The sequence below is a fragment of the Nansenia antarctica genome, assembly GCF_963989245.1.
Source record: "Nansenia antarctica genome assembly, chromosome: 8".
Classification (NCBI taxonomy): domain Eukaryota; kingdom Metazoa; phylum Chordata; class Actinopteri; order Argentiniformes; family Microstomatidae; genus Nansenia; species Nansenia antarctica.
This window is the reverse complement of record NC_137678.1, coordinates 18,519,755-18,543,585: the sequence shown is the minus strand read 5'-3', so window position 1 is coordinate 18,543,585 and position 23,831 is coordinate 18,519,755. Positions and strand designations below refer to the sequence as shown.

The window sequence follows — 23,831 nt, the reverse complement described above, 5'->3', positions numbered from 1 at the left end:
GAGGAGAGGGGGAGAGGAGTGGGGGGGGAGGAGAGGGGGAGAGGAGTGGGGGAGGAGAGGGGGAGAGGAGTGGGGGGGGGGAGAGGGGGGGGGGAGAGGGGGAGAGGAGAGGGGGAGAGGAGTGGGGGGGGAGGAGAGGGGGAGAGGAGTGGGGGGGAGGAGAGGGGGAGAGGAGTGGGGGGAGAGGAGTGGGGGGGAGGAGTGGGGGGTAGGAGAGGGGGAGAGGAGTGGGGGGAGAGGAGAGGGGGAGAGGAGTGGGGGAGAGGAGTGGGGGGGGAGGAGTGGGGGGGAGGAGAGGGGGAGAGGAGTGGGGGGGGAGGAGAGGGGGGGAGGAGAGGGGGAGAGGAGTGGGGGGGGAGGAGTGGGGGGGAGGAGAGGGGGAGAGGAGTGGGGGGGGAGGAGAGGGGGGGAGGAGTGGGGGAGGGGAGTGGGGGGGGAGGAGAGGGGGGGAGGAGAGGGGGAGAGGAGTGGGGGGGGAGGAGAGGGGGAGAGGAGTGGGGGGGGAGGAGAGGGGGAGAGGAGTGGGGGGGGAGGAGAGGGGGAGAGGAGTGGGGGGGAGGAGAGGGGGAGAGGAGTGGGGGGGGAGGAGAGGGGGAGAGGAGTGGGGGGGGAGGAGAGGGGGAGAGGAGTGGGGGAGAGGAGAGGGGGAGAGGAGTGGGGGGGAGGAGAGGAGAGGGGGAGAGGAGTGGGGGGGGGAGGAGAGGGGGAGAGGAGTGGGGGGGAGGAGAGGAGAGGGGGAGAGGAGTGGGGGGGGGGAGAGGGGGAGAGGAGTGGGGGGGAGAGAGGAGAGGGGGAGAGGAGTGGGGGGGAGAGAGGGGGGTTTAGGAAGTCCTTTCCTGGACCCCTGAATGACCCCTCAAGTAAAACATTCGCCGGAGTTGTTTGCGCGAGCCCTACGACGCTGCTAGATCCCGGATATTTTTACTTGTGTGCAGGAAGAACAACAGACGGCGCATCTAGCAGCGTCGTCGGGCTCGCGCAAACAACTCCGGCGAATGTTTTACTTGGTCCGGGCAAGTAAAACGGCATTACTGTCAAACCCTGCCCCTGGATGACCCCTGGATGACGTGATGTCTTGATTAAAATGTTTGTTCACTTTGTGGCAGGTGTGTTTATAATGATCATAACCCTGGGGTCATGGTTCTAACCCAGGGGTCATGGTTCTAACCCTGGGGTCACCCTGGGGTCATGTTCTAACCCTGGGGTCACCCTGGGGTCACCCTGGGGTCATGGTTCTAACCCTGGGGTCATGTTCTAACCCTGGGGTCACCCTGGGGTCATGTTCTAACCCTGGGGTCATGTTCTAACCCTGGGGTCACCCTGGGGTCATGTTCTAACCCTGGGGTCATGTTCTAACCCTGGGGTCATGGTTCTAACCCTGGGGTCATGACCTATCATGTCCTGTGTCTAAGCCACATGTTACATAATATCCATACAACAATATTCAACAACACTTTTTACATTTAAAAAATACTGCTTTTAATGCACTTTAAAAATAAAAAAACAGAAGCTGCAAAAATGATGTTGTGTGTGTGTACACTGCCTGTGTGTACACCGTCTTTGTGTATGTGTAAAATGCCTTCAATTAAAAACGCTTACAATGAATGAAGAGAGGTGCTTGTTTTAGTCTTTAACATCCTGTGTCACATGATGATGTCATCAGGCTGATAGGCTGATCCTTCACGTCTGAGTCTCAGGAACATGACAAGGACAAGCAAGAGACAGGTTTTTGGATTTGTGTGTGTGTGTGTGTGTGTGTGTGTGTCACAGCTCCATGGCGTGTGTGTGTGTGTGTGTGTGTGTCACAGCTCCGTGTGTGTGTGTGTGTGTGTGTGTGTGTGTGTGTGTGTCACAGCTCTGCTGTGTGTGTGTGTGTGTGTGTGTGCGTCACAGCTCCCTGCTGTGTGAAGGTGTGTGCAGGGGGGCTCTCTCCTGGATGAGGGTGATGTGTGTGTGTGTGTGTGTGTGTGTCACAGCTCCCTGGCGTGTGTGTGTGTGTGTGTGTGTGTGTGTGTGTGCAGGGGGGCTCTCTCCTGGATCAGGGTGATGTGTGTGTGTCACAGCTCCGTGGCGTGTGTGTGAGTGTGTGTGCAGTGGGGCTCTCCTGGATCAGGGTGATGTGTGTGTGTGTGTGAGTGTGTGTGCAGTGGGGCTCTCTCCTGGATCAGGGTGATGTGTGTGTGTGTGTGTTACAGCTCCGTGGCGTGTGTGTGTGTGTGTGTGTGTGCAGCGGGGCTCTCTCCTGGATCAGGCTGATGTATTCGTGCTTCTCCAGGCAGCCGCGGCACTCCTCCCCCCAGGACGCCAGCACCCCCCGCAGCTCCGCCACCCGCAGCCTCCCCAGGCCCGCACCGCTCAGGTCCCACAGCTGCTGCTCTGTGGAGCACACACACACACACACACACACACACACATACACACATATATATACACACACACACACACACACATATATACACACAGGTCATACACACACACACACACACACAGGTCATATACATATACACATACACATATACACACACACACAGGCGCGCACACACACACACACACACGCACATTCATGATTAGTTGCCCCCGCCCCACCGAATCACTCTGTGATGATGTCTTGCAATATACAGGCCTGTGTAACAGTACACACACACTCTGTCTGTCTCTCTCGCTCTCTCTCTCTGTCTCTTTCTCTTTCTCTCTCTCTTCCTAACTTGCTCTTTCTTTCTCTCTCACACACACACACACACACACACACTTAGCTCTCTCTCTGTCTGTCTCTTTCTTCTCCCCTACCTCCCTCCAGATCTGTGTGTCTCCCCCCCCTCCCCTCCCCTCCCCTCCCCTCCCCCCCCCCCTCCCTACCGTATCTGAGGTGGCAGATCTGTGTGTCGGCCTTGCTGAGTCTCTGGCAGACCTTCTCCACCGGGACGTGGGAGGCCAGGGGGCGGGACACGGAGGAGGTGACCCGAGATGCTGCATCACTGCTGGCCCCCAGGTAGTAACACTGAGGGAGGGGGGCAGAGAGAACACCAGGTAGTAACACTGAGGGAGGGGGGGGGGGGGGACAGAGAAAGGGGCAAACAAAAAAAGTGTTAAACAAAGCAGAATATGTTTGATATTTTAGATTCTTCAAAGTAGCCACCTTTAGCTTTGATGACAGCTTTGCACACTCTTGGTATTCTCTCAGTCAGCTTTGTGTGTGCGTGCGTGTGTGTGTGTGTCAGTGTGTCAGTGGAAAAGGAAACTGTGAACACCGCCCAGCATTCTTCTTCTTCTCTAGAATACGTGGGAGAAAACCACTAAAACAGCTGAAGGTGGCTACTAAGATCATCGTTCCTACCAGGCGTGCCTCCTTGCCCCGGGCCGCAGCACACTGCCTCCCCAGCTCCTCCTCCACCAGGGCCGGGCTCAGCTGGGGGGCCGCGCTCACCCCCCCGTACACACGCTGCAGGAACCCCACACACACTACACACACACAGTACACACACACACACACACACACACACACACACACACACACACACACACACACACAATACAGATAGTTATATTTGAATTATAGTAATTATAGTAAAGGTTATTATGCATGTTAAAACACACACACACACACACACACACGCACACCCACACACACACACACACACACACACACACACACACACACACACACACACACACTTGCTCTTATGTCCAGCTTTACAGAAAATTATGTTTGAATGATGGTAAGGATAATAAATGTTATGCATGTTAACACACACACACACACACACACACACACACACACACACACACACACACACACACAGAAAGCAAGCAACCAAGCAAGTGGTGTCTATTTATAAAGTGTCCACAGCTGGACCTCCTATAAGGTTTCTCCTCACCTTCACACGGGTCCGCGGACACACAGACGCGTCCGACAGACAGACACAGCGCGGCCAGCCACCACAGACGCACGACGACCAGACTACAGACCATAATAACCTGTCACTGTCACTGGACGGCTTTAATCACAACAGACACCTGCCGCGAACTAACTAACTCACTTGATACACTTCAAATCCCCACCAGGAGGCGCTGTCTGTGTCACCACGACCTGAGAGGAGCGCAGGAAATCGAGAAATCACGGCTGATTCTCCGGAGAGGGAGTAACCCGTGCGGGAACCGCTCTGTGATTGGTTTACTTTAGAAGAGCACGTCACTGGGTTTATTTCCGCTGACGTCTGTGATTGGCCAGACGCGCAGTCAATCTCCTCCGAGCGCCCCCTTCTGATTGGTGCAGAGCAGAAGAAGATCAACTTTCACTCGGTGTCCTGTCCTGTCCCTGTCCCTAGTTCATCCAGCATGGCGGCCATAGGAGTGCACTTCGGCTATACATGTGCTTGTGTGGCGATTTTCAAGGTAAAACTCAACCCGTGGCAGTGAACCGGAGGTCGACAACTCTGGGCTGTAAAGAAAACTGTACAAAACCGTCTGTTTTATCGGCCTGAACGGGATCGTATCGATACTTTTATTGACAGTTAGCACTGCTGCTGCTACTACTACTGCTTTGATTGATTGATTGAAAACTTTATTAGAAGATTTGCAGGAGTAGGTACATGAAAGTACATATTACATACAAGGTCAACTAACAGGATAAAAACCCAAGAAAGCCACTGGCTTATTTCAATTGGGGTCCTTGATTCTCAATGCTAGCCACACCGGTACAACAACGACCCGTCTGGACTGTTAGACACATCTGATCATGTGACCTGATCAATAACCGTGTGTGTATGTGTGTATGTGTGTGTGTGTGTGTGTGTGTGTGTGTGTGTGTGTGTGTCGTCGGCAGGATGGGCGAGCCGAGGTGGTCGCTAACGATGCGGGGGACCGGGTGACCCCGGCGGTGGTGGCCTACCGGGACTCTGAACAGGTAACACCACTCTCTCTCTCTCTGTGTCTGTCTCTCTCTCTCTCTCTCTCTCTCTCTCTCTCTCTCTCTCTCTCTCTCTCTCTCTCTCTCTCTCTCTCTCTCTCTCTCTCTCTCTCTCTCTGTGTCTCTCTTTATCAATTCAATTCAATTCAACAGGCTTTATTGGCATGACGTTTTACAAGTGTTGCCAAAGCACAATCACAGATATGACGAACAACAACATAACAACATAATATCAATGACATGAAAAAATAAATAAAAATAAAAATAATATAAATAAAATAAAACAGGGGGTGCAGAGAATAAAACATGGCATACTGTATGTATGTCCTACTGGTTGTCCCTTTTCTTGTGACCGGAATTGACATATTTTGCAGCCAAAACTACACATTCTTTCTGTTCCCCCAGAAGGGCTGGTAATCTTTCCCTTTCTGTCATACTTCGGAATTCTGGGAAATTTGTTTCAAATTTTGGGAAGAACTCCTCTCTAATATTTGTGTAGTTTTTACATTGTGTTAAGAAGTGTAACTCTGTCTCTATAGCTCCGTCATCACAGTGACAGCACAGCCTCTCCTCTCTGGGCAGCCAGGTTTGTCTGTGTCTGCCCTTCTCTATTGCCAGACTATGATCGCTCAGTCTGTACATTGTCAAAGTCTTTCTCAGGTTTTTATCAGTTACTGTGGTTAGGTAGTCTGCCACAGTATACTGTCTGTTTAGAGCCAAATATGTTTCTAGTTTGTGTTGTGATTGTGTGAGTTCGTTCCAATATGTGATGTATTTATCTTTTTCTTTAGTTATAATTTGGTTAGGTCTAATCTTCTGAGTGATAGTGTAGCTGCACTGAGGCTGTCTGGGGTTTGTGATGTCAGAAGGTGAGAGGTCAGCTAGTTTCAGAACCAGCTGACTGAGGGGGCTCCTTTGGATGTTCAACTCTTGGCAGGCAAGGGCTTTATAATGGTAACAGGCAGGGTCACTCTTTTTAATATGGCTCCAGAATTTAATAGATCTTTTCTGTATATTTAGCAGTAAAGGATATTGGCCTAATTCAGCCCTGCATGCAGAGTTTGGGCATTTTCTTTGTACCCTGATAATAGTTTTGCAGAACTCTGCATGCAGGATCTCAACTGGGTTTTTGTCCCATTTTGCCCAATCACTTTGTAATAAGGGACCCCATACCTCACTGCCATACAATGCAATTGATTCTATAACTGATTTAAATATTTTGAGCCATGTCCTAATTGGAATTTGGATTTGAATTGAACGCTTGATGGCATAAAAAGCCCTTTTTGCCTTGTCTTTGAGTTCCTTCACAGCTGCACAGAAATTCCCAGTGGAAGTAATTTGTAAACCTAGGTATGTATAGGTATTTGTCCGTTCTATTTGGGTCCCACCTATTTTGAACACTGGTTGATTCTTCTGTAACCGTGATCGCTTTTGGAAGGTCATAATTTTGGTCTTCTTCATATTTACTGTCAGGGCCCAAGTCTGACAGTACTGATGAAGAATGTTCAGGCTTTGCTGAAGACCTTCTTTAGTTGGGGACAGTATGACTAGGTCGTCTGCATAAAAGAGACATTTAATGTCTGTGTCAGTAAGGGTGAGACCAGGTGCTGGTGATTGTTCTAATAACCGTGCCAGTTCATTAATATATATATTGAAGAGGGTGGGGCTGAGGTTACATCCTTGCTTCACCCCTCTCCCTTGCGGGAAGAAGTCTGTGTGTTTATCACCAATTTTAACAGCCAATTTATTATTTTCATATATTGATTTAATGACATCATATGACTTTCCCCCTATTCCACTTTCTATTAATTTAAAAAGTAAACCTTCATGCCAAACTGAGTCGAAAGCTTTCTGAAAATCGACAAAGCATGCATGAATTGTTCCTTTGTTTTGATTTGTGTATTTATCTATTAGTGTGTGTAGGGTGAAAATGTGGTCAGATGTTCTATAATTTGGGAGGAATCCAATTTGACTTTTGCACAAGACATTGTGCTCTGTGAGGAAATATATAATTCTTGAATTTAGAATGCTGCCAAATAACTTCCCTAGGTTACTACCTACACAGATACCTCTGTAGTTGTTTGGATCAAATTTGTCTCCATTCTTGAAAATGGGTGTAATCAGCCCCTCACTCCAGCTTTCAGGGAAATGACCCACACTCAGTACCAAGTTGAATACCTTTAGAATGGCCAATTTACATTTTCTATTGGTATATTTTATCATCTCGTTTAAGATGCCATCAGGCCCACATGCTTTTTTGTTCTGCAGAACCTTTAGTTTGTCTTCCAATTCTAATTCAGTGATTGGGAAATCCAGTGGGGTCTGATAGTCCTTAATAGCTCTTTCAAAGGTTTTCAATTTATCTGAGATCTGCTCTTGGGCTTCATTCTTTGTAGGTTTTCTATAAAGATCCCCAAAATGTGTTTTCCATGTATCACCATTTTGAATTGATTGTTCATTTTTATGTTTCTTGGTAAATAAGTTCCAGTTTTCCCAGAATTTATTTGATCCCAGAGACTCTTCAATTAATTCTAGTTGGTTTTGTAAATATTGGTCTTTTTTTGTTCTCAGTGTTTTTTTATATTGCTTTAAAGTGTCACAGTAACTAAGGCGTAACTCCTGACTCTCTGGATTCCTGTGTTTTTGGTTGGAGATATTTCTTAGTGTCTTCCTAATGGATTTACAGTCTAAATCAAACCACCTTTCCCTGTTTGTTTTCTTTTGTTGTTTTGTTTTGCATTTTAAGTTTGAGGATGAGGCCAAATGATCAAATATGTGGTTAATGTGTGCCAGACAGCACTCTACACCTTCAGTATTCTGAGGGTAAGTCTGGGACAAGAAGGAGTCTAGAAGAGACTGTGTTGACTCACTGACCATAGCATTCTGGTACTGCTCCGGACTGTTTGGGGCCCATCTGTATTTCCTCTTTATGTTATACAGATTACAGGACTGAGAACATATATTACCTGTGTCTGCCCTTTTTAGATATAAAGTGATCTGGGAGTGATCTGATAGAGGTGATTGTTCTTTTACTGTGAAGGCTCTCAAAGAGTTTAGGTCTAAATCTGTTATAGCATAGTCAACGGTGCTGCTTCCAAGTCTTGAACAATACGTATACCGTCCAAAAGAATCCCCTCGCAGCCTTCCATTGACAATGTACAGGCCCAACGCTCTACAAATCTGCAGCACTTGTTTTCCACTCTTGTTTGTGGTTTTATCATAGTTATTCCTGTTGGTAAGGTTAGGAAAAAGAAGGTTATCTCCAGTGATGTAACTGTCACCTTCAGTACTAGTAAAGTCTACCTCCTCACCAGTCCTAGAATTTAGATCTCCCATGATCAGCACAGATCCCTGGGCCTGGAAATGACTGATCTCTTCTTCTATGATGGAGAAAATCTCCTCACTGAAATATGGAGACTCTATTGGGGGATTATAAATTGCGCATAGAAAAATGCTTTTCTCGCTGGAAATTATATCTTTTTGTATTTTTAACCAAATGTGATTTTTCCCTTTCTTCTTTATTTCTATAGAGTCAGCTAGTTGTGACTTATACCAGATCAACATCCCCCCAGAGTCTCTGCCCTGGGTGACTCCATTTAGTTTAGTTGATGGGACTATAATCTCTCTATAGTTAGGAGGGCACCCAGTAGGGACATCTCCTTTGCACCAAGTCTCCTGCAAAATAACAATATCAACACCAGTACCGGTAACCTTGTCTAAAAATTCAAGATTTCTGCTTTTTAAACCAAATAAATAAGAATTTAAACCCTGAATATTCCAAACTGATATGCTAAACGATTGTATCATTGACACTGTAACAAATTGACATTTTAAGTTGAGAAGAAAGAAGTAACAGTTTAGAACATGACATATTTACAATGTAACTTGGCATGTAGCCTAGATATGTTTTTTTTTTTTTTTTTTTTTTTTTTTTTTTACTTCATGAACAAGCATTACCTGCTTAATGACCACTGCCGCTGGTTGTGGCCCATTAGATGAGAGCATAAAGTGCTCAGCATGTCCTGGATGGTTCTCAGTTCGCTGTGGGCGGGGCCTGCTGCTCCTCGGACCACATCAGCATAGGACAGTCCGCCTGGCTGCTGCTGCTGCTGCTGCTGCTGCTGTGGAGGTGGTGGTACGACATGTCTTGGAGGTGGTGAGGTCCTGGGTCTGGGTGCAGACTGGTTTTCATCCATACGACTGATGTTGTCCTGACGTCTGTGCTGTGGTGGTGGTTGTAGGTGCTGCTGCTTGGGCCTGTGTTGGAAGGCTCTCCTCGGCATGCTGTTGGCTGGTCTCTCTGTTGTTTGAGTGTTCGAGACTCCCATGTTGCTCCTCCTGTTGGGTGTTGATCGTCGATTTAGTGTGACATCTTTCAGTGTCTTGGTAAACAGTGGAACTGCTTCTTTGTGGAGGTGAACCGGGTCATAAAGATCGTCCACCGTTATATAGGGGTAGTGGGCAACGTGGACATTTGGCCACATTTCACAGTCTCTGGAGATGCTGACATTCACTTTTTGTATCATCTGTGGGTGGAAATCCTTCCTTGGTAACAGGGTGGACATCACTATCTTAGAGTTGGGGAAGGTGTGACATGCCTTCTCGGCGACAGCTCTAAGAGACAGGGCCACTCTCTCCTGTTGCGCTCTAAGGTCATTCGTACCTGTGTGGATTAGGATATGGCTTGGGGATCCAAGGCGAGTCTCAGATAGCATACCCATTGCTGCCTCTGTGTTTGGACAGCGGAACTTTACCACATTGTGCCTGGGGAAAAGCCTTTTCTCATCAATGAATTTTCCATTTGAATCGATTAGTATCACAATGTCTACTTTTGCAGTGGGGCCGTCTGGTCTGATGGGCCCATCTGGCTGTGTGTGGCTACTGGACTCTTCTCTCTCTGGTAGAGAGAGGTTATCTGGTCTGATGGGCCCATCTGGCTGTGTTTGGCTACTGGACTCTTCTCTCTCTGGTAGAGAGACGTTATCATCCTGCTGTCGGTCATGGGTGCTCACTGCTGTGTGTGGACTATGGTCAGTCCTGTGTGGCTCAGACTCAGTGAGAGAAGTCATTCGTTCCTTCAGACCGTCCAGTGTTCTGTCCCTCTCCTTAAGTTCTTCTGCCAGAGCAACAAGTTGAACATTATGGCTCTCTTTCTCCAGCTGTAGTTCTCCCAGATGGTCTTTCAGAGCGGCTATTTCTCTTCTGTGGTTGTCACTCTCATGGTTTAGCTCTTTCACCTGTTCTGACAGTGCAGTGAGCTCTCTCCTCTGGCTCTCTTTCTCTTCTCTCTGTCTCTCTAGCTGTTCTTTCAGAGTGAACAGATCTTTGTTGTGCTGTTCTCTGTTTTGCGTTAATTGTTTTTTCCAGGTTGCATGTACACTTTCTTGCTCTTTTCTCGTTTGTTCCATTTCCTCTTGTTGTAAGAGTCCAGCTGAGTCTTTATCTTTATGATTCTGATTCAGGACCATTTCTTTGAGCTGCACCAGTTCTATTTCTAACTGCGTGAAGTGTTCCTTAAGTTCTGTGATGGAGGTCTGATGTGGAGGGCTCAGGGTCTGCTCTGTGTCATCCAGGTGCTCCTCCTCATTTGGTGTGCTGTCTGTGTTACTGGCACATGGCTGGAGTTCCCTAGGGGAGGTGTCTTCACTCTCAACCATAGATTTATGTGCCTGGAAACTGTTCTGGAAAGTTTTGAAGTGCCCCTGCACCATGACTTTACCACTTTTATAAACATTGACAGTTGTCATGATGCCGTCAGAGTCCTCTGGGTCCCTGATCTTTAACTGCCAGCATTCCTTGTTGCCCTTTTTTACCACTGAAGGGTGATGGTTGATAATGGCTCTGTGCCAGCTTTCAGGTCTGTCAGTATAGAAGATGAGATTGCAAATTACTCCATTTTTAAAAAGATCAGCAAAGAGGGTTTCTGGTTGCCTCTTAAGAAGCTCCATTTTGAACGTGCCTCTCTCTGTGTCATTTTTTATTTCTGGTGGGTAGTGTATGTTAATTATATCACTCATGTTCTGCTCTGGACATGTGAAACAAAGAGCCTGCTTTCCAACTGCTACTGTTAGCACCCACTGTTAGCTGTCACTCTTATCTTACAATTATTTCAGCTGCAACTATTAGCTTCCAAAGTCCACAGTTAGTTTCATATAGTTTCAACTGTTATTGTTAGCACTCCTTGTTAGCTTCCAATTGTCACACTTAGCTGCTTCTGGGTCCACTGTTAGCTGTTAGCATCCACTGTTATCTTCCAAAGTCCACAGTTAGCTGGTAGCATCCACTGTTATCTTCAGTTAGCTGGTAGCATCCACTGTTATCCAAAGTCCACAGTTAGCTGTTAGCATCCACTGTTAGCCCTCAAAGTCCACAGTTAGTTGTTAGCATACAATTTTAGCCTTCAATGTCCACAGTTAGCTGCTAGCATCCAATGTTAGCTTCAAGGTCCGTTTTTTGTTAAACTGCAGCTGCTAGCATCCACTTTTTTTTTTTCTTTTTTTTTTTTATCTCTTTTTTTATCTCTCTCTCTGTGTCTCTCTCTCTCAGGTAACGCCTCGTCCACAGACCGACAGGGTCTTTGTGTGTCCCGCCTGTCCCGTTGGTCTAACTGCTGTCTCTCTCTCTCTCTCTCTCTCTCTCTCTCTCTCTCTCTCTCTCTCTCTCTCTCTCTCTCTCTCTCACTGTTTCTCTCTGTGTGTCTCTCTCTGTCTCTGTCTCTGTCTCTCTCTTTCTCTCTCTCTCTCTCTCTCTGTCCCTCTCTCTCTGTCTCTCTCTCTCTCTCTCTGTCCCTCTCTCTCTGTGTCTCTCTCTCTCTGTCTCTGTCTCTCTCTTTCTCTCTCTCTCCGTCTCTCTCTCCCCCCCCCCCCCAGATTGTGGGTATCGCAGCCAAGCAGGGACGTATCCGTAACGCTGCCAATACTGTGGTGAAGGTGAAGCAGGTGCTGGGGAGGAGGTGAGTGGTCTGCAGGGCTGTCTGTCTGTCTGTCTATATGTCTCTGTCTATGTCTCTGTCTATGTCTGTCTGTCTATGTCTCTGTCTACATGTCTGTCTGTCTACATGTCTCTCTATCTACAATGTCTGTCTGTCTGTCTAAGTCAACCTGTCTGTCTGTTGGACATACTAGTGACCAGGGAGGAAATGTAGTCTGTTCTTCTGGCTGACACACTCTACTTCTCTCTCCCCCCCCCTCTCCCCCCCTCCCTCTCCCCCCCTCCCTCTCCCCCCCCCCCCCTCTCTCTCTCCTCCCCCCCCCTCTCTCTCCTCCCTCCCCCCCCCTCTCTCCTCCCTCCCCTCCCACCCCCTCTCTCTCTCCTCCCACCCCTCTCTCTCTCCTCTCCCTCTCCCTCTCTCTCCTCTCTCCCTCCTCCTCCTGGCAGCTTTGAGGACCCTGAGGCACAAACACACAAAGCAGAGAGCAAATGTCCTGTGAGTCTCAGCTGTCAATCAAACGGCCACTTTATATTTACTTTATAGTTGTAACATGAAATGTACTGGGCTGATGGTGTGTGTGGCGATGGTAACTGTGTGTGTGTGTGTGTGCGCGTGTCTGAGAGCTTTCTCTCCATTCTGTGAGTTCAAGGCCAGTACTGGGCTAATGGTGTGTGTGTGGCGCGATGTTAACTGTGTGGGTGTGTGTGTGGGTGGGTGTGTCAGGTGGTGAAAAAGGGAGAGAAGCTTAAGTATGAGATAACAGGAGACCAGACCAAACACGTCACCCCCGACGACGTGGCCAGACTCATCCTGCACAAGATGAAAGGTACCCCACACACACACACCAACACACACACACCAACACACAGACCCACCCCACACAGAGAGAGAGAGAGAGAGAGAGAGAGAGACCCACACACAGAGAGAGAGAGACACACACACACACACACACACAGAGACACACACACACAGAGAGAGACACACACACACACCTCCTGGTCTGGGAGGGCTGTGTGCTGCTGTTAAAGTGAGATATGATGATGATGTTGTTGTTGTTGCCATAGAGACGGCCCAGTCGGCGCTGGGCTCAGATGTGAACGAGGCCGTCATCACCGTGCCCTTCGAGTTCGCCCAGGCCCAGAAGACCGCTCTGAGGTGGGCCCGCCCTCTCACACACATCCTCACACACACCCTTACACACACCCTCACACCGCTCTGAGGTGGGCCCGCCCTCTCACACACGCACCCTCACACGCACCCTTACACACACCCTCACACCGCTCTGAGGTGGGCCCGCCCTCACACACAGCTCCCCCACTGGCCGGGGGTGGTCCTGTTTGAGCTTCAAGGATGTGAAAACTAATACGTGTCTCTCTCTCTCTCTCTGTGTGTGTCTCTAGGGAGGCAGCGGAGGCAGCAGGGTTCAGGGTATTGAGGCTGATCCACGAGCCTGCAGCCGCTCTGCTGGCCTACGACATCGGGCAGGACGGCCCCTCTGGCAAGAGGTACACACACACACTCTACACACACACACACACACACACACCCTAAGCCAGGGGTTCTCAAACCTACTACTCAAAGGTCCGCGTCAGATTTGTATTCAAGGTCATAGGGTGATAACAAAATAACATTGAACAATAAGTTCAACACAGTGAGGATTGTATCTTGACTTTCTAGCCTAGTGGAGAGGAATGGGATTGTTTGCCTGCGATCAGTTGCTTGAACCTCGGCACAAAAGGTGTGACTACCAGACAGACACACTGATCTAAGCCTAAGTTCAAGTTTCTTTATTGAGTATTCTTTTTGCAGTTTGTGAAACTGAAATACAATAATAGTTAGTCACGTCAACATCAATGAAATACAACATAAAAATATAAAACTCAATTTTGGATAAAACAGTGATAATAACTTAGTGAATCTTGAGTATTTATCAACACAGTCTATGGTGGTGGTAGGTAAGGCTAAAACGTTCGTCCTATGTTATTTGGCATTCAGGAGACCTGTAAAGAATGGGATGGGTGATGTTTTATATCTTGCTGTTCTTGTTTTGGGGATCTGGAGTTGGGTACTGTTTCTGGTTTGGTGATTTGATATTTCGGCTCTGGTAGGTGGCAGCCAGGCTCAGGTGTATTTTCTCTCTCTCTCTCTCTCTGTGTGTGTGTGTGTGTGTGTGTGTCTCCCCCTCCTCAGCCATGTCCTGGTGTATAACTGTGTGTGTGTGTGTGTGTGTGTTCCTCAGCCACGTCCTGGTGTATAACTGTGTGTCTCCTCAGCCACGTCCCGGTGTATAACCTGGTGTGTGTGTGTGTGTTCCTCAGCCACGTCCTGGTGTATAAGCTGGGGGGTACGTCCCTGAGCGTGACGGTGCTGGAGGTGAACGGGGGGATGTTCAGGGTGCTGGACACACACACTGACCACAGCCTGGGGGGGGAGGGCATCACCTGCCTGCTGGCCCAGCACCTGGCTGCTGAGTACAAGAAGTATGTATACACACACACACATATACATACACACTGACCACTCGTACACACACACACACGCACCGCACATATACACAGTCCACTCACACACACACCACTCTTATTCACACACACACACACACACACACACACACACACCGACCACTCTCACACACACAACTGTATTTACACTGATACATACCAATGCTTCTGAAACATAATCTGTGTCCGTGTGTGTGTGTGTGTAGGTCCTATAAGCAGGATGTCAGTGGTAATGCGCGGGCCATGTTGAAGCTGATGAACGGGGCAGATCTGGCCAAACACACCCTGACCACGCTGGGCTCCGCCAACTGCTTCGTTGACTCTCTGCACGACGGCATGGACTTTGACTGCAACGTCTCCAGGTCAACTACACTACCCAGAACCCCCCTCTCCTACCCTACCAGACTACATTACCCACAACCCCCTCACCTCTCCTACCCAGACTACATTACCCATAACCCCCACTCCTACCCAGCCTACATTACCCATAACTCTCCTCTCCTACCCAGACTACATTACCCACAACCCCCCTCTCCTACCCAGACTACATTACCCATAACTCTCCTCTCCCCTACGCAGACTACATTACCCATAACTCCTCTTCTACCCAGACTACATTACCCACACATCTCTCTCTTCTACCCAGACTACATTACCCACACATCCCTCTCCTCTTCTACCCAGACTACATTACCCACAACCCCCCTCTCCTCTCCTACCCAGACGACATTACCCATAACCCCCCTCTCCTACCCTATCCAGACTACATTGCCCACAACTCTCCTCTCCAAACTACATTACCCATAACTCTCCTCTCCTCCTCTCTAGGGCTCGTTTTGAGCTGCTCTGCGCCCCTCTCTTCAACAAGAGCATCCAGCCAATCAAGAGCCTGATTGAGAAGGTTGGACTCTCAACAAGCGACATCAGTAAGGTGAGGTGTGTGTGTGTGTGTGTGTGTGGTGTGTGGGTGTGCGCGTGCGTGCGCGTTACTCTGTTTGTGATTCAGAGAGATATTGTGTGTGTGTGTGCGCGTGTTACTCTGTGTGTGCGCGCGTTACTCAATGAGTGTGTGTGTGTGTGTGTGTGTGTATATATAATGTGTGTGTGTGTATGTACAGTGGGGCAAAAAAGTATTTAGTCAGCCACCAATTGTGCAGGTTCTCCCATTTAAAAAGATGAGAGAGGCCTGTAATTTTCATCATAGGTACACTTCAACTATGAGAGACAGAATGGGGGGAAAGAATCCAGGAAATCACTGTCAGATTTTTTATGAATTAATTGGTAAATTCCAGCCATGTTCAGAGCGGAGAGCTCCATACTGCCAGACTTTTGGGGCATTTTCGGACCTCCTCTTCCTCCTCCTCCTCCTCCCCCCCCTCCTCCTCTCTCCTCCTCTTCCTCCCCCTCCTCCTCCTCTCTCCTCCTCCTCCTCCTCCGCTACATAGGTTTTTTCAGTCCACGACCTCGCCACCCTCCTCATGAACTCCAAGTGTGTTTTGCACTTCCCCGGGTTCCTGGCCTTGTACAGCACATAGGCATTGAACACACAAAGCTGAAACAAGTACGCCACAAACTTTTTTGACCAGTTGAGTGTTTTCCTAATGAATGGGTAGTATGCAATGTTCTGGTCAAGTTTGTCCACCCCATTCATGCAGGCATTGTATGCCACAACACATCCCGGTTTGAGCTGACCCACCTTCTCCTTCTTCCCCTTCTGCCACACCTCCACCCTCTGCATGCTGTCATGGTGGCAGGTTGTCACCATCCTCACCAGACGCTTGTCCTGCCATGCCATAACCAGCACCCTGCCATTGTGCCGCACCAGCCTCCCCTCCACACCCAAGTCGGTCTTTGTCGGCTCCCTTATGATCTGCGGTTCCCCCCTGTTTTTTCGCAGTGTTCCGCAGACGTTGGTGTTGGCTTTGATCAACTGCTCACACAGTTGAACAGAGTTATAAAAGTTGTCCATGTACAGTGTGTATCCGTGTCCTGTGAGACGGTCAAGGAGGGAGAACACTGTGTCTGGAAGTGTTATGCTGGCCAACATAAGGCTTCATGTTAAAACAATACCCAGTATAAGAGTCACACAGTATGTAGGATTTAATTCCATACTTCACCGGCTTCTGAGGGTTATACACTTTAAATGATAGGCGGCCACGCCACTGCATCATTCCTTCATCAATGCAGATACTTTCAAAGGGCTGATACAGCTCTTTGAATTTGGCTATAATATAATCTAAAACAGGACGCACTTTATACATTTTATCTGTGGCGTCCTGTGATGCATTATTGTTGTAGTGGAGGAACTTCCAGATGAGCTGGAACCTGTTCCTCGGCATGGTTTTATTGAAGTATGGAGTGGCGTCCTGTTGATCCACACTCCAATACATTTCTAGATTTGGCTTTTTTATGTAACCGGTGATGAAAGTGAGTCCAAAGAATTGTTTCAGTTCTGGGACTGTCACCGGTTTCCATGACCTCCCTCTGGAGTGTGGCAGAGTGTCGGGATGTGCCTGTAAAAACTGCTGGGCATACAGGTTGGTTTGATCTGCAATGTGCTGCAGCAGCTCATCAGTAATAAGCAGCTCCAGGAAATCAACCGGCAGGTCAGATTCCAGCTCTGCAGCAGCATTCTGGGGTCCAGGGGTTGCCGTGAATGGAACCTTTGTGGGTTGCCACTCACCCTGACCCCAACCAGCATCTTTCTCTGAAGACAGCCGTCTCCTTGCAGCACACCCTCTGGTTGAGGCACGTCCTCTGCTCGATTCAGGGACTGTAAAATATTGAAATATATACCATTTTATACAAAATATATATACAAAAGGCATGTTTTATTGCTTTGTAATGATGTAGTGTAATATAGTAATAGTGTAATAGTAATAGTGTAATGATATTTCTATATATGATATGTTTACCTTTGCTTTTCACATTCGCATTTTTGTCTTGGATCGTGGATCCGTGCTGATCTGGAGAGGATTCCCTGCTGCTAGCCGATCCGGATGGCAACCACTCGTCCGACGAGTCGGGGTCTGGTTCTACGTCCTCCGACTCTGAACTGTTTGAAGAGTCGCGGCGACGTGGCTCCGATGGTCCAGCAATGCATCCACAATGAGTGTAGCATTGCGCGTTGCTCCGGTTCTCACCATCTGCAACATTTGGCGCATCTCCTGCACCAGATCTGCTTGCAGATCTGCTTGCAGTTGACCTGATCGGCACCACACTCCTTGCAGATCCACTGCCAGACAAGCTCTGTGCCAGTGTCAACTGCTTATACTGCTTGTCTCCTCTCGTTTTCGCTATCCGTTTCGCCATTTTCCACATCAACCCACAACACGCTTCTTCTTCAGCTTTTATATCTGAGCTAAATCGAACTGCTGCCCCTATCTGGGGCAGAAATACATTACACCCAAGTCTGAAATTCACACACCTGGGGGCCATTCCACTAAAGGTGGATCAGTATAGCTGCGATATAAATAAATGCGGCGCTCAGGCAACTCGAGATTGGAATTCAAGCCTCAGGTGATTCCTCGAACGAGGATCAGCCTTGTGTCATCAGTGTTCACAGAAGACAGGCTTACAAATCTTCGATATGGGCGCGTGCACGCAGACATACGCAGCCCCGAAGAGTCGATCTGTCGAAATGAAGATACTCCACTCTGCAGGGGTACTACATTTGCGCAGCATTCCGAATTATTGATTTTTATGAAGACGGAAAAATAAGATGTAAAATAGTGCAATACTGCCGCAATTAACAAGGCGAGGGAAATGGTTTGGCAAGAAATTGCTGACCGATTAAATGCGTAGGTCATACTAGCCCCAGTTATTGTTATATGTTCATATTTTAATAAATGAATATTACTACTGTGGTGATATCCGCAGCAGGCTACAAGCCGTCATATCGTCACAATGGCCTAGTGGTATCGACCGCTGCCACAGGATTTTGCATGAAATCTTCGGTTAAATGTAAAAAAAAAGAAAAAAAGAATGACTTAGTCAAGTCTCGAACACGCAACCTGTGGAACTCCAGTCGGCTGCCTTAACCACTACGCCAGCCAGACCGCTGTGATGACAGCAATGCAAGTTGACACAATTACTTTTTTTTTTTTTAACTCTTTTCTTTATTGATTTATCTATCGGTCGATCACACTTTCAAAATATCAAATTATCTATCTATCACACAGTCAAACTATCTAATCTATCTATCTCGTGTGAAGTGGGAACTAATATTTCCTAAAAGACACATGAGGAACTGTCGTTCGGGGTTTAGTTTCCGCCTGTGTGCCTTTTTTGACGCGCGTCTCACTATAGCCTGTGTTTTAGCCTGGTCGCGAGCAGGCTAATTATATCTGACTCAGAAGGAGCTCAACCAAGCAGCGAATTATTTGAGCCACATTGATGGCACCGAACGCAAGCTAACATTTTCGAGGCTTAGAACTTTATCGAGCTTAGTGGAATACCCCCCTGGTGTATAAGACGTCAATATGGCCATCCCCGGGAAAAAAAAAGGCGCCACAGCAGGGTTTCCGTTAACCGGTAATTCCCGGACTTTGTCCGGTAAAATGTGTCGAAGTCCGACAAATTGAAAACTCGTCGGACAAAATGTCCGGTGAAAATAATTCCCTCTAAGCACAATTTGAATACAATTCGCTAAAGTTCACATTTTGTATTCAAATTGGCTTTGGGCCACCATTCTCAGCTGAGCACCAAACACACACACTCAACACTGCCCGAGAGAGAAGGACCCGCCCCCTCCAGCCAGCCTATAGGCTAACCAAAGGGGGCGGGTCCTTCTCTCTCGGGCAGTGCCGCGCGTGCACGAGTGTGTGTGTGTCCGGTGCCCAGCTGAAAATGGTGGCCCGAAGCGGAAAGCCTTAACGTTATCCCACAATAACAAGGATAACAAACGAAACGGACAACATTTACACTAAGATGGAGACAAACTTCAGCGATATGATCTAACAGCCGGTTTTCAGGACGACATACAGACCCGTATGAGCTTACAGGGCTATCCCCTAAGTATGATTTGACAGGCAGCTAAACGAAATGCCTTCCCAACCAGCGAGACCTGGGGGGTGTTCTATCAACGTCGCCAAAGGAAAACCTAGGCCTACTTCGCCAAGTCCCGCGAGACTCTTAAAAAGATCCAGGCATATCTTGATAGATCTCGCGGGACTTGTCAAAACAAGCCCAGACTTTCCTCCAGCGACGTCGATGGAACACCCCCCTGGTTATAGAAATGACGTTGTTTTATTGATAAAAATAAAAAAAAGGGTAAAACTGGAAAGAGAAAATAGAAAACTCACATTAATCCCAAACAATTTAACAAACTTCAGTTAACGTAATGTGGAGTCCGTTCATTGATCGATGCTGTCTGTTCAGTTCCCAGTGAGGCGCCCGTTCAGCGCTGGACCCGTTCAGCGCTGGATTTGACGCATGGCATAGCGCGCATGCGTCAAATCATGTTATATTATTATATAGCTCGCATCTAATCGTATCGGATGAGAAATAGACATTAAATGGCATATATAGGCCGCTACACAACAATAATCACCGCGACAAACAGCTATATTAGATTTGAAGGAAAAAAAATATGATTTTGGAAAAAAATTGTTTTATTATATTTTAATATGATCGGAATATATCACGTTTGTCCGGTAAATCGAATTCTTCCCGGACACGATGTCCGACGGCAAATTTTTCTAACGGAAACCCTGCGCCACAGTCAACGTTACTATTTTATAAGACGCCAAATGGCGTCTTTGGCAGTCACTGAGTTAAGAGGCTCCTCTGTCCTCCACTTGTTACCTGTATTAATGGCACCTGTTTGAACTCGTTATCAGTATAAAAGACACCTGTCCACAACCTCAAACAGTCACACTCCAAACTCCACTATGGCCAAGACCAAAGAGCTGTCAAAGGACACCAGAAACTAAATTGTAGACCTGCACCAGGCTGGGAAGACTGAATCTGCAATAGGTAAGCAGCTTTGTGTGAAGAAATCAACTGTGGGAGCAATTATTAGAAAATGGAAGACATACAAGACCACTGATAATCTCCCTCGATCTGGGGCTCCACGCAAGATCTCACCCCGTGGGGTCAAAATGATCACAAGAACGGTGAGCAAAAATCCCAGAACCACACGGGGGGACCTAGTGAATGACCTGCAGAGAGCTGGGACCAAAGTAACAAAGGCTACCATCAGTAACACACTACGCCGCCAGGGACTCAAATCCTGCAGTGCCAGACGTGTCCCCCTGCTTAAGCCAGTACATGTCCAGGCCCGTCTGAAGTTTGCTAGAGAGCATTTGGATGATCCAGAAGAGGATTGGGAGATTGTCATATGGTCAGATGAAACCAAAATAGAACTTTTTGGTAAAAACTCAACTCGTGTTTGGAGGAGAAAGAATGCTGAGAATGCATGTATCGTGATATTTTGAGTGAAAACCTCCTTCCATCAGCAAGGGCATTGAAGATTAAACGTGGCTGGGTCTTTCAGCATTACAATGATCCCAAACACACCGCCCGGGCAACGAAGGAGTGGCTTCGTAAGAAGCATTTCAAGGTCCTGGAGTGGCCTAGCCAGTCTCCAGATCTCAACCCCATAGAACATCTTTGGAGGGAGTTGAAAGTCTGTGTTGCCCAGCAACAGCCCCAAAACATCACTGCTCTAGAGGAGATCAGCATGGAGGAATGGGCCAAAATACCAGAAACAGTGTGTGAAATCCTTGTGAAGACTTACAGAAAACGTTTGACCTCTGTCATTGCCAACAAAGGGTATATAACAAAGTATTGAGATGAACTTTTGTTATTGACCAAATACTTATTTTCCACCATAATTTGTAAATAAATTCTTTAAAAATCAGACAATGTGATTTTCTGGATTTTTTTTTTCTCATTTTGTCTCATAGTTGAAGTGTACCTATGATGACAATTACAGACCCCTCTCATCTCTTTAAGTGGGAGAACTTGCACAATTGGTGGCTGACTAAATACTTTTTTGCCTCACTGTATATATATATTGTGTGTGTAGGTGGTCCTCTGTGGTGGCTCAGCTAAGATCCCGCGGCTGCAGCAGCTGATCCAGGGTCTGTTCCCCGAGGTGGAGCTACTGCTCTCCAACCCTCCTGATGAGGTCATTGCTGTGGGTGCGGCCATGGAGGCGGGGCTTCTGGTGGGCAGAGATGGCCCCGCCCCCGAGGAGGACTCCATGACCGTAGACGCCTGCTCCTCAGACATCCTGCTGAAGGTGATACACACACACACACACACGCAAGCACACAGGGCACACACGTATTCACAAACACACTCTCCCTCCCTACCTCCCTCTCTCTCTCTCTCTCTCTCCCCCACTCTCTCTACTTCTCCCTCTCTCTACCCCTCTCTCTACCCCTCCCCTCTACCTCTCTCTCTGCCTCCCTCCCTCTCCCTCTTTCTCTCCCTCCCTCTTTCCCTCCCTCTCCCTCTTTCTCTCCCTCCCTCTTTCTCTCTCCCTCCCCCTCCCTCTCTCTCTCCCTCCCTCTCCCTCCTTCCTTCCCTCCCCCTCCCTCTCCCTCTCTCTCCCTCCTTCCCTCTCTCTCCCTCCCCCCCTCACCCTTCTCTGGATGCCTGAAAACGATGAACTTCCCCCCTCCCTCTCTGATGTGGCTCTGCTGTGTGATTGACAGGAGGTGGATGAGTCAGGAGCTGAGGTGTTCTCGGTGCTCCTCCCCTCCGGCACGCCCCTCCCTGCCCGGCGACATCACAGCTTCAGTGGCCGTGGCCAGATGTCCTCCGTCTGCCTGGAGCTCTACCACCGCCCCACACACACCCCCGAGAGGCTGGCCAAGGTACACACACACACACACACACACACCCGAGAGGCTGGCCAAGGTACACACATACACACACACACTCACCCGAGAGGCTGGTCAAGGTACACACACACACACACACACACACCCGAGAGGCTGGCCAAGGTACACACACACACACACACCCCCGAGAGGCTGGCCAAGGTACACACACACACACACACACCCCCGAGAGGCTGGCCACGGTACACACACACACACACACACCCCCGAGAGGCTGGCCACGGTACACACACACACACACACACACACACACTGACCAACAAGAGGTTCACTAAGGTTCACACACACTCTCTCTGTCTCTCTCTATCTGTCTCTCTGTCTGTCTGTCTCTCTCTCTGTCTGTCTCTCTCTCTGTCTCTGTCTGTCTTTGTCTCTCTCTCTGTCTGTCTCTCTCTCTTTCTCTCTCTTTCTCTCTCTCTCTGAGTTTGGCTACGGTACACACATCATAAATGCTGTGTGTGTGTGTGTGTGTGTGTTCTCTGCAGATCGTCCTGAGAGACCTGGAGCCCAAAGAGGAGAACCATGACTTCACCACCGTAGTCACCATGAAGAGGTACGCATTGCTATGGAGACTGTTACTTTAGGCAGGCTATTTTACTCTTAGTCTTTAGATTAAGACGCACTAAGACACATTAGTTTTGGTCATATTTAGTCATTTCTATCCTTAGTTTTAGTCTACAAAAACTCCAAAACATTTTAGTCAAGTTTTCTAGAACTAAACTTTCTAAAACTACACTAAGATGTTTTCAGTTTTTGTAGACTAAAACTAAGGACAGAAATGACTTGAATGTGACTAAAACTAATGTGCATCGTCATCTAAAGACTAAATGTAAAATAGCGGGAACACTAACACTGGTTTTGGACCACAGTATGTCTGACGCTTTTACTGTGTCACACTTCAACCTCAGTGAAGTGTGTGTGTGTATAACACCGTGTCTCTCTCTCCTTCTCTCTCTCTCTCCTTCTCTCCCTCTCCCCCTCTCTCTCCTTCTCTCTCTCTCCCTCTCTCTCTCTCTCTCTCCTTCTCTCCCTCTCCCCCCCTCTCTCTCTCCCCCCCCTCTCTCTCCCCCTCTCTCTCTCCCTCTCTCTCTCTCAGGGACGGCTCCCTCCATGTGTCCTGTGTGGAGCAGGGCAGCGGGAAGTCTGAGGCTATCAGCATAGCGGTCGCGTCCTGAAGCTCCACGCTGCTGCTACACACACTCTGTAAAACACACACACACACACACACACACACTCTGTAACACAAGCACGCTTTTTATGTTCCATCAATAAATTAATGTGTGGTGGCCTGGGAAAACCCTTCACATGGTGGCATGTTGACATTTAAAAAAAAATATATTTCCATAAATTAGAAGTTCTCAGCTATTCATAACTGGTTGAATGACTGAGATAGCCCTTTATTTTAAAAAGTTATGAGCATTTTAATGTATCATGTCAAAAAAAGTGAAAGGGGAGAAATCCTCCCCTTTCTCCTCCGGGTCGGGGGAGGAGCCTATGCAGATCGGCCGGTCTCGTTTGTCTGCTTGTGATGCGGTTAGTCTGCTCGCCTCGTCGGTATGCGAGGGACAGATCCATTTGTGTGTCTTCTAGTTAAGATGTTATTACTTTATGCTTATTGTGAGCATCAGTAAACTGGCAAT

The 23,831-nt window shown here is 48.1% G+C and overlaps 2 protein-coding genes across 2 annotated transcripts; one reads left to right on the top strand and one right to left on the bottom strand.

The window, feature by feature from the left end:
- Positions 1 to 1,630: 1,630 nt before the first annotated feature.
- LOC308163976 (mesencephalic astrocyte-derived neurotrophic factor-like) lies at positions 1,631 to 3,969 on the bottom strand (the record flags this gene model as incomplete). The annotated part of the gene is made up of 5 exons (XM_080538145.1): positions 1,631 to 1,686; positions 2,194 to 2,376; positions 2,857 to 2,998; positions 3,335 to 3,459; positions 3,876 to 3,969. 5 exons carry the CDS (start codon positions 3,967 to 3,969, stop codon positions 1,631 to 1,633), a joined length of 600 nt encoding a protein of 199 aa, XP_080394271.1.
- A 366-nt stretch (positions 3,970 to 4,335) lies between these two features.
- hspa14 (heat shock protein 14) lies at positions 4,336 to 23,674 on the top strand (the record flags this gene model as incomplete). Its single annotated transcript, XM_080538705.1, has 14 exons — positions 4,336 to 4,392; positions 4,823 to 4,903; positions 11,776 to 11,858; positions 12,284 to 12,332; positions 12,561 to 12,663; positions 12,902 to 12,992; positions 13,238 to 13,342; positions 14,156 to 14,317; positions 14,545 to 14,700; positions 15,167 to 15,269; positions 21,369 to 21,584; positions 22,003 to 22,164; positions 22,677 to 22,744; positions 23,288 to 23,674. 14 exons carry the CDS (start codon positions 4,336 to 4,338, stop codon positions 23,364 to 23,366), a joined length of 1,515 nt encoding a protein of 504 aa, XP_080394831.1. The 3' UTR covers positions 23,367 to 23,674.
- Between the last annotated feature and the right edge of the window lie 157 nt (positions 23,675 to 23,831).